At 45.8% G+C, this 15691-nt stretch overlaps 1 protein-coding gene across 1 annotated transcript; it reads left to right on the forward strand.

Moving 5' to 3' along the window:
* The first annotated feature begins 7553 nt into the window (after positions 1-7553).
* On the forward strand, positions 7554-15342 carry CNRIP1 (cannabinoid receptor interacting protein 1). The gene is made up of 3 exons (XM_080389135.1): positions 7554-8305; positions 9006-9150; positions 13897-15342. Exons 1-3 carry the CDS (start codon positions 8127-8129, stop codon positions 14059-14061), a joined length of 489 nt encoding a protein of 162 aa, XP_080245261.1. The 5' UTR covers positions 7554-8126; the 3' UTR covers positions 14062-15342.
* The last annotated feature ends 349 nt before the right edge of the window (positions 15343-15691 follow it).

A 15691-nucleotide genomic window follows, 5' to 3' on the forward strand; every position in this document is an offset into this window, starting at 1 on the left:
TCCTCTTACAGAGCGAGAGATAGGGAAACGCGGAAACACGTGTGTATTTATAGTTTGCCTTTGACAGAACAGCCAACAGCCTGACAAAACACTCAACTGTATCAAACGCAGCCAGCCTTGGTGACAGAGTCCTGGGAAATTAAATAAGCATTTTAGTGCCCGATCCAAAGAAATCAGGCCCACTGCAAATACACAAACTCTAGCAAAACAACAAAGAGGTGGCGTGCTGTGTTGCTGCTTGGTGCATGCCAAAAGGATCTTAGCAGCAGGTTTCCAACTCACTGGTCCAGTCACTTCGTCCCACCTTTGAAGCCTGACTCCCTGTGACATGAGGTCTGGCAGCGAGCTGGAGAGCTCTCGCTTGGGTAATGACAATGCACCCTCTCCTGATAGAAGAGGTTTGTTTATTAGACTTCATCAGATTTCAGAGTTTGAGGCTGAGGCATCCCAAAGAGGTTAGCTGTCAAATAAGCACAAATGGATTAAACCAGCGCATCACATAAAGCACCGCAGAACGTCACTTCCTATGAGTATCTTTTACTTGGTGCAGAGCTCATTTGGCTATATTTGGTAAAAGATAAGGCAAACTCACAATTTTCCAAAAGTTGATATATACCAGAGTCACAATCCCTCTTCGCCATACAGAAGGAAGGGTGGCGGTGTATGGGAGGCAATAAGGATGCTGCTGCATCACCAAGAGCAGAGTATTCTCCCATGCAGAAGACCCCAAATCACTTCTACAGCTAAGCCCACTCAGATAAGGGCTGAGCCCAGAATTACTCCACCTGTCACCTCTGCCACTGATAAAGATCCCCAAACAGGGACCTTTTCCACAGACAGAAATTCCTGCTCTCCGTTTGACTCTCTCCCAGCCTTTACTCAGGAGGATCCAGGAGCCTGATGAGGTCCGTGGTAGAGGATCAGAAGAGCCCTCAGAGAGTCACTCCTCACTGATGCCTATTTAGCGGCTCTCCCACAGATGAGACCTCACTCCTTCCTTGGTTATCTGTATTAGTCTTTCACTATCCCAACTGCTGAATGTTTCTCCTCACTGTCTGAATTGAGATTTTCCTTTCCAGAACTTTCTAAACTAGCTGCTGCTTAAATGACCCCTCCAGTCTCACCTTCAAGCAGAGCACTTGCCTGTACCAGCAGTCTCAGGGTGCACACTTTGCAGCACATTCTGCCCAGAGCATACCTTTCTGTGATGACTTTATGTATCATAAGGTTCTTTAGGTTTTGTTTCTAGAACTTACAGTCTCAGTACATTGTTCCTTTGCTCATGTAAATCGTGCTGTTGCGAGGATCTGGTTGCTGTTAAAGGCTCCAGCTGCTGACCAAGCCAAGCATCCACTGGCAGTTTGCAAATCCAAGAGTCAATATAGGCTTTCCAGTTCTCTGGCTGCCAAGTGTGCTTGACATCAGCCAACGGATTCTAAAATGAATCGAGACAGGAGCTCACACATGGCTAATAAAAGCTTCACACTCTTTGGAAACTGAGCTAAAAGTAAAAATTGATCACTGAAAAGTGATCAAAAAGCTTTGTGCCACATTAATAGTTAAAATCTGCCTACCAGTCACAAGGACCGGAATGAGTTAAAGATGCAGTGCAGAGCTGAGAAAACCTAACTGAATTTCTGAGTTACATTTCTGTGAAGTCTCCCTTCGCTTCCCATAAGCTTTAAAATGATGCTTGGTGGACTCAGCATCTCGTAGACTCCTGCTGTATACTGTCTTTTTTGGTCAGTAATTGCTTTTGCTTTAAGAAAGTGAATTATTTCCTTCTCTTCCCTTTCATTCCAGTGCTTCCATCTTTGGGAAAAGGTACAGATTTTTTTTTCCTCTCTGAATGGATAACCCAAAAGTTCAGGTCATAGAGGATAACAACTCCAATTAAATATCTTTCAATGTATGGCTGGAAGCCAAACTATCCCTTTATTAAGTGCCTTGAGGCCATAACGCTACAGAGCCTGGGGTGGGCATTAGAGACCAAGAACGGGCTTACAGTTAGCTCTTGTTCCTCTCTACCTTGCTGCCCCTCTGACCCGAGAAAATGAAACTCTTTTCCCAGCTGGAAGGGCTTATGGGGAACAAAGAGAAAAGAATCTGCCGGCATCTTCCTCCCTGCAGGCAGCCTTTCCACTCGCCTGCTCCTGCTAGTTCCGTGTTTGTGCTGAGTCAGGATGACAGGGCCCTGTACGAGAAGTTGATGATATGAAATGTCCAGGGGCAGATCCTCTTCAACAGAACATCTAGATGACCTTATACTAAGAAGTCGTTTAATGGGAACAGAAAAGGATGCTGACTCAACAATTTTACAAAAGCTTAGTTCCTCATTTACCTGCATGAAAAGCCCCTGGAGGTGTGAAATGCAATTCTAGACACAGCGGCACCAAGCCAACGACTCCAGAATTTACCTTTAGCTTAACTTTAGCAACTCAGTGTCAAAGCATAAAATCGCCTCCATCCAATCATAGATTCATTGAATGGTTTGGGTTGGAAAGGGTCTTAAAGGTCACCCAGTTCCAACCCCCTGCCCTGGGCAGGGACACCTCCCACCAGCCCAGGTTGCTCCCAGCCCTGTCCAGCCTGGCCTTGGACACTGCCAGGGATGGGGCATCCACAGCTGCTCTGGGCAGCCTGTGCCAGCGCCTCAGCACCCCCACAATAAAGAATTTCTTCCTAATATCTATGATCATAGAATTGTTTAGGTTCTAATTCTAGGTTCTAATATTACCTGGCAGCAACTACTTTTATCACACTTCTTTTCTCCATATTGTTTCTATTTCATCCTCAGAGCTCTGCTGTTCCTTTTGCCCTTCTACCTTATGTGTCTGGAACAATTCTTTTAACACTGAAGGTTGGTTTCATTTATCACACATCACCACAGGAGAATCAGCACTTCATCTTCCCCCAGGCAGAAATGTGCTGATCAGCTAAATCATTCCCAAATGGTCCTTAACCACGCGGTGGCCACGGCAGGCGTGAGGGACAGCCTGGACTGCTGATGCACATCATCTGTGTGCAGCCATTCCGAAGGAGCAGCACTGGGCATAAAAGAAAGGAAGAGCTGTGTTTCTTCCAGCTCTCCACAGAGGGGAGGATAAAGCTTTGTTTGGCAGAAAGTGACCTGCCTTGTGGAAACCTGCTACCGCTTACCCTGTTCACCCCATTTCTGCCTAAACGAGGTAAAGGGGTGTGATGTTGGAGTAGCATCTGTCACAACAGCACAAGCTGCCACACAGCTGAGCGTCTTAGCTCATTTTACTGGTGACATGTATTCTTGTACGGGAGATCTTGCTGCTCTAATTCCTCAGAAAATTCTGGGGTTTTTCTGCTACTTCAGGGTCCGCTCCTGCAAGCATTAAAAAAAAATAATAAAAAATCAACCGCATCTGTCTCAGCAAGGGATCTAGCTGAGAGACCGATGGGCGTTTATACCAAAAATTGGAACCGTATCTTTGCAAATAAACATGTCAGCTGCGAGGAAGACAGTTTCTCAGCTTGTTACATCAGCTTCACTGTGCACTCTACTAGCCCTTGCGTAGCTGTTCCTCAAACGTGTTTTCTGCACTGTAAATGCCATAAGCCCACTCCATCTGCAACAGAACACATGAGCTCTCTGTAAACATGCATCTTTCCAGCAAATCAAGCTGCATTTCCAGGGGAAAGTAAACCAAATGCTATATATTCAAAATTATTGTCCACACAGGAAAAATTATATACACAAGTGATTTGCAAAGGTGATAAAGACTCAGTCCATCTCATAGTTCAGCCAAACCTTTTCTCACTTCTGCACAGAGGCAGAGGTCTCAAAAGAATTACTGTATTAAATAGAGCTGGCAGGCGCAAGTCTCAGCACAATTCACTCCATATGGAATCATGCATGTGGCTATTTTTAGCAAATGAGAGATTGTAGCTTTGCATCCACTTCTCAAAAAGAAACCGAAAACCCAGAACATTTCCACATTTAGCACTGTGTTAAGAAGGAATCAAAGAGGGGCAAGCGTGCAAAGACTATTGCAGGTATTGTCCACGTCACCTTGGAATTGAAATACTCTGGGTTGGCTGTCGTAAATGAACCCTCTCGTTCTGACCTCAAGGCACATTTTATACTTGTAGCTATTGTGGAGCTGTGCAGCAGGATTAGCGCATTAACTTGTAAGTGGGAAGGCCGGCATAAATGGTAATGCTGAAAAGCTTCCGCGGTCGACATATTATCATGCTGGGAGAGATCACATTTAGTGGATGCAAATCCATTTCTCCAGAATGTTTTCTACGTAAATTGGACCAGCACAAAGCACAGGCCATGGCTTATGTGCGTATTAGCTCTGACTTCTCATTGGATGGATCGCTTGTAACGTACTCACCTCCCCCGCAGTAGTTCCCTTCGGTGATATACGCAGGCAATGTAGCCACAGCAGGAAAGGCCTAGGCATGAGAGAGAGGTCTTGGAGGATGAAGCTGCAGTCTGAGAAGACTTTCCTAGTTCTGGGAAGAAAAAAAGGGATGAGAACAGGCGAGCACGCTGGCTGCAGCTCACTTGAGGGAGCTCACAACTCCCCTCAAAAGCACTAGGGGGTTGGCCAGGGCACACTGCAGTGCTCCTGCCCCAAGGGAACAGAATTAGGTCAATGTACCTTGCTGACTCCAGACAACAGGTTGGAAAGTCTCAGGTACCAGGGGAACAAAAGGTAAATTTGAAGAACTTAAAAAAAAAAAAAAAAAGCCAACAAAAAAACAACAAAGCAACCCCCCAGAAAAACCCAAAAGCAGTTTTGCACTTTACAAAGTGCAAAAAGGTTCCAAACCCCACCCCTCAAATCTAGGTGTAGAGAATGAAGGAATAGACACAAATTTATCTCTTTGTTCCTGGGAGTAAAATACTGCTGTGGCTTAGGAGAAATGGGACCTTGTCCCAAGTCTATGATGATCTGTTTAGCTTTGGATCTTGTAAACATCAGCACATTTGCTCTGTGCTCCCGGCAAAAAACACGCTGGTTCCTTCTTCCTGCAGGCATTTTGCTCCCTACAGAATAGCAAGCAATTAATATCAGGTAACCATGCCACAGCCTGGAGGCTGGGACCCATAGAAAATCCCTATGGGGACTGAAAGGGCATGGGTTTCCCTAGCCAGGGCCCACCCCACCTCCCTCAGCATCGGGCACCTCCGTGGGGATGGGCTGGGGTCAAGCCATGCAGTCAGCCTGCACGACGAGATCAATAGCACGCATGGCTAATACGTCTGCAGCAGAGACTGAAGGGCCAGGGCTGAGCTGGAACAGGGCCCATGGGCAGAGGTGTGGGTAGAGGCCTCAGGTGAGGCTGGTCAGGGCCATTAAGGTGGGCAGCAGCAAAGCTAACCTCCCAGAAAGACTTAGCAAAGACAACCCTTCCTCTTGATCTACACTGATGAAGAGCATATGGCAGGATCAGACAAGTAAATGCATTAACACATGCAAAGTTATCAGATTGATAAAACAAAAGGCAATGCCTACAGTTAAAATTCCTTCTTCGTAAAAACGTTCTGTTCTCACCACATTTCACTTTCACATGGTTAAACAGTTACTCAGGCTATGCATACATAATCCATAACATGATGCTTTTTAGTCCTCCTTCATGTTTGCCACTTTCTGCCATACTGGTCTGGAATAAAGTCCCAGCCTGAGCTGTGTCCAGAGAAAGATGATCATTCAGGCAGAAATAATAAGAGAAAAAAAAGACTCGTTATAGATCTGACCTCTCATGTACTTGGGAAACTAATTGCAGTCAATGTTTTCAGCTACACACAATTTACTACAACATAATATGCCTCGCCCATGAGGCGAGTAAAAGTGATCCCTGGCAATGGCCATTATTTTTCACGCACTACTTTAAGCGATATCAGATTCCCCACGTGTAAGGCCTCTGTGATTTCATACTGAATTACATTTAAACTTACAGAACTGGGAATCACTGCAAGCGAAATGGCAAGCTACAACATGCAGCAGTTTCAGCAGAATATAATGAAAAATGAGAAGTCTCTTGCAATGAGTAAAAAAGACTGGGAGAAATGCACACGTGGAGCTGTACTGTTATTAGATACCTGACTATACATAGCAGCTGCTTCCTCATGTGAAAACCTGTGCATACCACTCGATTATCTGATAATTTCCAAGATATTTTCAAGACCATTCATTGCTGACCTTGACAGCGGGTGGAGGGATTCATTTTACCGAACTTTCTGTGACTGCTTTTGAGAACCTTTGAAGTTAGCAAAGATCTTGGCAACAAATCAGTGGAGTTCAGTGTATGATTCGGGATCAAATGTTGTTCCCCACTGTGGGATGAGTTGCTCCTGCAACTTCATACTTGATTACATGTAACTATTCTTTGATTAGGTGTCTTTTGACAAAACAAGAGTCTTAGGTGAGTCACCAAACCCAAAGGATTCATCTCATACATTAACATTGATAATGCTGGTACCTCATCATACACAGGGAAATGTGGGGGGGTTAAATAGCATTTGTTTCATTCTTGCTGTTCTGTGGGAGAAGTGATGACTGCACTGTGTAAAACTTCCCTGCAGGGAAGTCCCTGCTGCCGGTGACTGCTGTTGAAGGTAGGATGTTCCTTACAAACCTCATCACATACACAGTTTGAAGAGACAGGGATCATGGCCTGCTCTTACCTTCGTGCAAACCTGGCCGGCTGGACACATTATGAAGGCTGTTCTTAGCTGGATACCTAATCAAGGCAAATACAGTAGGATTACTATTATTTTTTTCCAGAGGTTAATTTTTCAGCAGAATGTATTCTTTTGCTTAATGTCCACAACAAAATTCGCTAACTTGCACGCACAAAGAAATGCAGCTGAATGATGCTGTATTTGGCTTATATACATTCACCCACATGTGCATCCAAGCTTTAGAAAAACAAAGAAAAGATCAGGTCCAGCACAACATGTAGCTGTGAAATTCTCCTTACAAAATCATTAACCCTGCCATGATGTCCATTAAAAAAAGATAATGCTTGTGGCCCAAGTCCCATGTCAGCCATAAGAGCATTGCAGCTTTAACAGCAAAGAATAATAAATAGAAAAGAATGGAAAGGACACACCAACCTGCTTCTGGGTTAAAAGCAATCTGTTGGACAGGAGAGTTGAATTATGAGATGATCTCACGTCAAAGATCTTTCTCCTTGAAGAAATGGTACCAGCTACAGGTAAAAAGTAGTATTAGACTTAAAGAAATGAGATTCTGATCTGATACTGCAATGACAGAGGGATTTTTGCCTATGAAAATAAGAAGATTGCAATAAAGTGCTTCTAAACAATCCCAACAGAAACCCCGAACCAAATATTGACGTGGACCTCAGGGAGCCGACCCTCGCGGTGTCCCACAAAAACCTGCTGCCGTACAGGGGGGGAGCGAAGAGCCACAAACCCGCACCTTTGCCTCCCACCCGCCTCGGGGAGCTCTGGCCCCTGCGTGCAGCGGCGCAGCCGCCCCGGCCCGGCGCAGGGCTCGGCCAGGAGAGGGGCCGGGGGGGGGGTGGGGGGCTGCCCCCGCGGGGCGCTGCCGGCCCGGGCCGCTGTCCGCGCCCGTGGTGCTGAACGGCGGCGGCGCACGGTGGTACGGCACGGCTCGGCACAGCACCGCTCGGCACGGCACGGCTCGGCTCGGCGCAGCACCGCTCGGCACGGCACGGCACGGCTCGGCACCGCTCGGCACGGCACAGCACCGCTCGGCACGGCACGGCTCGGGCCCCCCGTGCTCCCTCCGGGCCCGATGGCGAGATTAAGGCTGCCGTAATCGGGGCCGGATTAACTCCCTGGAAACCGGGCGCAGCCTGAGCAGCTGTGAGCGCCCCCCAGGCCGGGCTGCGGGGCGGCGCGGGAGGCGGGAGGGGGGGTGGGCAGCCGCCGCCCAGATGCTGCGCCGCGATTAGGGGGAGGGAAAAACCCAAATATCCATCATCCGCGGCTTTTGGGAAGGGCTGGGCTGGCGAGGATCCGCAGCCCCTCCTCTTCCTCCTCCCTCCTCCTCTTCCTCTCCCTCGCAGCCTCGCTCCGTCCCGGCCAGCCGCCTCCCGCGGAGGGGGACGCAGGAGCGCAGCCTCCCCTCCCCCTCCCCCGCTGACAAGCCATGGACGACATCCCCGGCCTCGTGAAAATCAGCGTCTCCCTCAAGATCCAGCCCAACGACGGGGCGGTCTATTTCAAGGTGGACGGGCAACGCTTCGGCCAGAACCGCACCATCAAGCTGCTGACCGGGGCCAAGTACAAGATCGAGGTGGCCCTGCGGCCCGGCACCGTCCAGGCCACGTAAGTGCAGCCCCCCCAGCCCTCCCTTCCCCGGCGCTTTATTTTTAGAGGTTTAATATTTTTTCCTGGCAGGCTGACAACGCGGCGTTTCTGTCATTTCTCCCTCCCCGCCCCGTGTTGTGCTTTGGTGGCCCCGTTTCTGGGTCCCTGGCCAGCTGTTCCCGGTGCTCTCTGCCCGGCTGGCTCGGGGGAGAGGCTGCGCTTTGGGAATCGCTTACTTCCCTCTCCCTCCCCACCCTCTCCCGAAGCTCTTCCAAGCCCAGCTCCTTTTCTCCCTCCTTCCCTGCGGTTTGCCCTGCAGACAGGGGAAGGGGCGCCTCTGGCCCTGCGTGCCAGGGATGCACCGAGCCCAAGCCTCACTGCACCACGGCAAAGCAGGGCCTGGGACCAGTGAGGATGCAGACGGAGAACCGGTGCTGGGTGGAGAGGCAGCCCTGGAGAGGAGATTCAACTCGCCTCTCCCCAGCTGCTGGAGATCAGATCCCTCCTGCCTTTTCTTTCTACACCTCCCCCGGGTGACTGCAGAGCCCTGACACTTCAGGAGCCCCAGTGAGTCAGCAGCACCTGCAGGTCTGCTAAAATCCCTGAGGCATCCCCCCGCACAGAGGCTGCCAGGCTGCAAGCCCACGCCGGTTCCAAGCTGCCAGGGGAGGTGCCATGCTGGGCTGCTGAAGGCTGGATCCCATCCGTCTCTTTGCAGGACAATGGGCATCGGGGGTGTCAATGTCCCACTGGAAGAGAAATCGAGGGATGCACAGGTGGTCTCTTACATCGGGATCTACGACACAGAAGGAGTGCCCCACACCAAGAGCGGGGAGAGACAGCCCATCCAGGTCAACATGCAGGTATGCGGTTCTCCCAGCCTGGCATGGGAAGATGAGGGAGGGCATTAGGGGCTTGTCTGACAGAGAGAGGTGTGGAGGTGAAATATTCCAGGGCGGAGCTGCTGCCCTCCTCTTTGCTTTCTGTCAGTAACACCACTGGTTATAACCTAGCTGGAAAACACAAGCTCTGCTTCCCAAGGGGAAGCCAAGAGAGCAGCAAGGGCCAGGATGCAGTAGGGGGATTTCTAGAGACGTGCAAAGCCCTTTGGGGTGCTGCAGCAGAAAGAAATGTGAGCTGAACCTCTCACCTCTTCTGCAGGGCTTCTTACAGACTTCAGGCCACCCCCACCAAGGTCCCTGGCTAGGAACCAGGCAAGCCCAAACCCGAGCCCTTGGTGTACAGCACTGCCAGGATTTTTGGAGCAGAGCATGCCCCAAGCACAAGGGCTGATTACTCTCCCCTTCCACCTGTCATCTGCAGGATGCCCGAGAACCTGCCAAAGGCTGAAAGCAGCCATGAGAACACGCACCACCCCACCCCAAAGGCTGTCTTCTCCCTTTCCCCATATGCTTCCATTACCCCATGATCTCTGCATCCACAAACCTAAGCTCTTATTCAAGTGGTTCCTCACCCCAAGCTTAAAGAGAAGTTCCAAGGGCCAGAATCAGTATGTGCCATGGCCCCACAGTGAGATGGCAAAAGCTTCAACCTGAAAGGCAACAGAGCTGAGATGGAAGACAGGGAGAACCAGCAGTAAGATTTTCACAGCACTCTTTGGGTGGTAGGCTCGGGGTGCAGAGGGAGATTTGTTTTGCTTTGGCTTTGGTTTGGTTGTTTGTGGGTTTTTTCCCCCTCTCCTATTACTGTTGTGAGGGATTCCTGCTGTTTATTCTACACCTCCTGTACCAAAAGGGGAAAGAGGGCAGTAAGCCATCTTCATCTGAAGCTCTCTTAAGGGTCTGTTCCAACTTACACAAGTTTAGAACCTTGCCAAGGCCACCAGATTTCAGCTTTCTCACTTTTGCTCCACTGCACACAAGACTTTATCTTGATCTTTATCTTCACTATTTTTTTCTGGAATCATCATTTAGCATGGCAATACCCTTCTGAATAAGAACTGTAATATCTCCATTTGGTGTTTCTAGTAATTACAGCATGCCTAACTTTATTTTGGAGACCTACATCTCATTAACAGTTACCACTTTATAATCTTACGTTAATAAGACTGCCCTGAAGTATTTGTTCACGTTAATCACTTTTCTATACAGTCATCTCCTCTTAACACCCAGGAAACCCAAACCCCCAGTATGACTTCTCAACCAGCAGAACAGGGCTACTGGGTGCCGCTGTTTAGTATTACAGTTATATTTCACCATGTCCTTATACCAGGAGGTGAAAGGGCAGTGCTTCCAAAAAAAAACAGCTTCTTTGACTAAAGGCATCCCTATTTTGATAGCCACCTTTACCCTTAAGTGTAGCACTGATGTGAACTCTGAAAATCTGGAAGTTTGACTTTTCTTATGGAGAAACCAAGTCAGTCAGAAATACAGTAATTCCAAGAAACGCCTGGAGGGTCTGATTTTCAGCTACAAGCTCTGCCGTGGTTTGTTGTGGCATCAGGAGGGGTAGCCACAATATTTGCCCAAAGAGATGTTGTTACAAATGGAATCCTGCGATACTAACCATGAAGCTAATAGGATTTTCAAGCATTAAGCAGGTCCTCAACCCCTTTTAGGATCTCGTCTTGATAGAGAGGTTCTTCAGTACAGACTTGTACATCCACAATTGATACTTCTAAGTATTAAGTATAGGAAACTCGATAGGGATTTAACATGTTTAACTCATCATTTAGCTGCTTAGCCAGACAGAGCCATAACAGATTTAGGGGAGCAGCCTCAGATACCCCAGTCTAAAAACTGCTTCTAATACCTATGTCCTGAATCTTCAAAACTGGGCTTATCGCATACAGCTTTAAATTTTCCTATTTCCTTCAGCTATGAGGAACTTCTGCCTCCAGTTCCTTTTCTGGAAGAGGCAGGATCCCGATGCATCCCAGGGAAATAAGGACACTACTGAAAGCCTAAGATCTGAACTCACATTAGAAATAGATTGTGAGGCCAGTCTTGCAGTTAAAAACCAAACTGATACAGCCTGTCTAATGCTTGAAAGACAGAAGGTCCACAGAAGTCCATAATAATTTATTTCCCATCCACTTCAAAACTTTAGACAAATAATTATTTGTGGTCCTACTTTAACTGACTAGTAGACATCTGACCTATTACAGCATAGTTTATACACATAAAACAACAATCCTGTTTGTGAATTCAGAATCAGAGGATGCATTTCTGTTACCTGAATGCTCAATTATGCGTGTTCTCCAGAAACTGCTGAATTGTCTAACAAATACTAAGTTAGAAACCTCTCTTTGGGTCTCATGTTATTCTTGGTCAGTCTAAAGTAAGATTGAATAAAGACTTCTACTCCCAGTAATAACCAGACACCAAATCATCCTAACATGCAAATTCAGAGGGAGTGATTAAATAACTATTCACACCTATAGCACTGGATGGCAGAGGACAGCAGACAGGGAAACAGGCTTCCAAGGGCCATCCCCCCTCCCTGGGGAACCCCATACACAGTCCTAGCGGAGAAGCCAGGATTCAGTGGCAGAGCCATGGGAATTCAGGGGAGCTCTAAGCATGCAGGATGCTCATTATGCCACAGAGCTGCTGTATCTGCCAAGTACTGGGCTGGGGTGGGGGTGGGGGCACAGGGTAGCAGAAAAGCTCTGCAATTAATTCTTTCCTTCTCCTGGAAATCCACAGCAGTCAGACTGCTCAGGGTAGCTCAGCAGACTGGGTCATTGCGGGTAGATAGAATTTTTTTTCTTCCTCTATCCTGTTGAAATTCAGATCCTCCATACATTGATGAAATGCTGCTCTTGTACCGTATCACCTTCTACAAATGCTGTTAGAAAAGCTTTTTCTTCCTCAGTTTACACACTGAGAGTGGCTGATGCTCCTCTGACAATTGCTCTTTGTGAATTGCGCACCGTAATACCCAGTGTGCTTAAGCTTTACTATCTTGCATTATGAGTGTATCAGGGTTACTAACAGAGATGTTTAATTAAAAATATATCCTTAATTAAGCTTTTAGATTTAGGGAGAGATAAAATAGCCTGTACATCTCATCCTCTTTTAGTCAAAGGAAGCGGTAGAAATATTTCAGTTGCTCCTTTAAGGTAACACTTGGAACTGGAGACGAATAAAAACCTCCCACTAACAGCACACAGCAACTCCTGCTGTTGTCATGGCTAAATTTAACTTACCACAGTGGTCTGGGGGAAGGTTTAAAGCAAGGTCCATTATGCAGCAGCAGGTTACAAACCACATCTCGACTTAAAAAAAAAATAATTAAAAAGATGTCCTTCTGAGAAAACTGGATACAGAAGGCTCTGCTTGCAACTCGGGAAGAGTCACTTTGTAAAAGGGCTTTCATACTGACATTGCAAGTGTGATTAAAACAGGCAGATGATCAAAGGTCAGCTCCCAGACACATGATGGGAATGGAAAACAGTCAAGTGAAGAAGCTGTCATTAAAGTGAGTGATGGAAATATTCAAAAGGAAAAAATGTTGAAGAACAGTGCTCTTCAGTAGCTCTGAATCCACTGTGTAGTATCTTCTAACAACGTAACACAATCAACAAACCATACTACTGGGACCAACAGCAATATGTACAGGCTTCACACCCACAGTTCAGAATCTCTGCAAGGTCTCAAGGCACAGAAACCCACATTTTACATCATCATTATAACTGAAATCTATCCTTGAAAGCCTCACTCATTAGGTTTTTCCGATATTCTAAGGGTGTCCAGCAGTGCTTAAAAAAACAGAAAGGAGATTTTATTCTACAGAACTTAACGTAACCATAGTCTCATTCACTGCAAAGTTGCAAGCACAATCAGATAACTTACTGTTAATGTCTACTCCTTCACTGTATTAGACAGTTACCGGCTAAACACACTGATTATCTCCTTCCTGGCTTCTGTTACTCCTATCTAAGTTTGAAAAGCTGCAGTATCGTAGTACAACTAGCAATTAAAGAAATGCACAAAGAACTTCTTTTGCGTAAGTTTCATGTAACTTGCAGAAGAGAATTCCAGGGAAGAAGTAAGTGGTCTCATAGCAGCGTGTCTCAATCAAGACTGTCTCAAACAAGCCAACGCAAGGCTACAAAATATAACAGAGCAAATAAAATACAGCAGAGAAAAAAAATACAATTAAGCAAAAGAAGGAAACTTACCAATGCTAACTGCAGCCTCTAGGTAGGGTATGAAGGTGAGGTGATGACCTGTGTCATTACAGATCACTGCTGATTGACCTACAGCATATGCAAGCCAAGATCATCAGGCCAGCTACTGCTGTGTCATGTTAAGAAGGATTGCAGCTTTGATTCTTGCTGTCAGTAACATTTATCCAGATGAGAACTTGAACATTTTTACTCCCTTGCCTTTCCCAGATATCAGTGCAAGAGGACAGTACTTGGAGAATCCGATCCTTTATGTTTTACGTATGCCTAAGCATAAAAGACTTTGTGACTGCTAGAGCAGGCTTTATGGGTCTTTGATTTATTGACTTGAGGAACAATAATCCTCCTGTCAGCTGCTTTATGTTCCACAGTTTCATAAGAGTGTTGTTTCTCATTAAGGGAGAGAAATCAACAAAATAATCAGCTCACTAACCCTGCTGTTCCCTCTTCCTTGCAGTTTAACGACATTGGCGTTTTTGAAACAGTCTGGCAAGTCAAATTCTACAACTACCACAAACGGGATCACTGCCAGTGGGGAAACAGTTTTGGCAGTATTGAGTACGAATGCAAACCAAACGAAACGCGCAGTCTTATGTGGATCAATAAAGAGACCTTCCACTGAAGAGAGTGAAACCAATACTGCTGGACAATCTCCCTAAGGAAAAAATCTACCTTTTTAAACCAGCAAGAAGCCTTAACAAAGGCATACCGTAACATTGCTGTGTTCCATAAGGTTCTGATGACTACGCTGTATATACAGCTGGTGCCATTGAAATCTTTGCCTATTACTGTATTTTAATTTACCATGACATCTGCAACGCTCTTTATCTATCACCCCGAGAATACTGAAAAGTTCATGGTAAAGAATATTTGATAGCTGGGTAGAAAGTCATACTGTCATAATACTGTTGTAAGTATTTGGATTATTCCCACTAGATGTAACAACTTTTGTGAAGTGTTTTGCTTTATTGCTTAGAATTTGGATGCCACATCACATCAGTGATTTCTGTACTTACAGTTGTGTTTGCTCCTAAATCGGTGTGCACTTTAAGCATTTTGTGTTACATGTCATCCCAGTGGACAGCAAAAAGTGCAGATTATGGGTATGTGTAGGTTTAGCTAAATGGCAGCTACTGCACTGTTGATATTGTGCTCTCATACCGGGGGTTTGGAAAATCATTCTCCCTTTTGTTAAGTGCTGTAAGACATTCTGTGAAGTTTACTAATTTACCAAATCTCTCAAAATAGGATTCTTTGTTGTTAAGTTTCCCAGTCTCTGAAATAGCTTTAGGAAACTGTATAAAACATGCTAACCTGAATGAAGGAAAAGCAGTAAATCAGTTGTGGTATCGAAGACATCTAACAACACGGCTAATATCTATCTTAAGGTCACATAGTATTCTTGAAAGATACAGCAGCCATACTTAATTTAGTTCTTAGCGTTCTGGTAGTAATCTACACATTTGTTTTAATGACACGTTGCTCAAATCTGCTAAATCCTACAAATCAACTTTCTCAAGCCTGACCACTGTATTATACCAAAACCAACAGGATTTCTGACCAACAAACACTCAGAAGCATGAAGAGTGCAGATCCCAGCACATGTTTATATGTGCATTGCACTCTTTCAAGTAAAGATAAGCATGTAAGCATTTGCATGGTTACGATAAAGGTGCTACATAAACACTAGATAGTGTTTAACACGTACGGATGACAAAAAACGAACATATCTTTTCTTCCAGTAAATAAAGCAGGGAAACAACTACACTGTCCCACCCCCAACTTGGGCTGAAGCAAGCTGTCAGTTCTTGCGTATCTGGTATTTCCTTTGTGTATAATTTGTAAATTGTGTATGTAAATGGTAACCATGACTTTTGATCTTTGTAATAAAGGACTTAAACAATTTCTTCTCTAGTCTGACCACCTAAATGACTTGAAAATACTGTATGAAAAAGGAAGCGGTTTTAGAAAGTCAGACAGCAGAGGTTATGTAGTCGGTGCTTTCTGAGAATCCAGTCCAAATTACCTTATGTTCTTTACCCAAAGCTACTGTTTCTAGGAAATAGAGATCCAATACACTAGAATGCAGACAGTTAATTTAATAACACTCAATAGAGATTTTCAACAGAACTCAGCTGCATTTTGTTGCATTAACATAGTGTGGAACGTAGAGATTTAGGACAGAAGTGAGACATCAAAGAAATATTTTCATCCATTGACTTAGTAATCAAAAAACTTGACTGTTTGCAGAT

Source organism: Falco punctatus, assembly GCF_963210335.1.
Source record: "Falco punctatus genome assembly, chromosome: 5".
NCBI lineage: Eukaryota > Metazoa > Chordata > Aves > Falconiformes > Falconidae > Falco > Falco punctatus.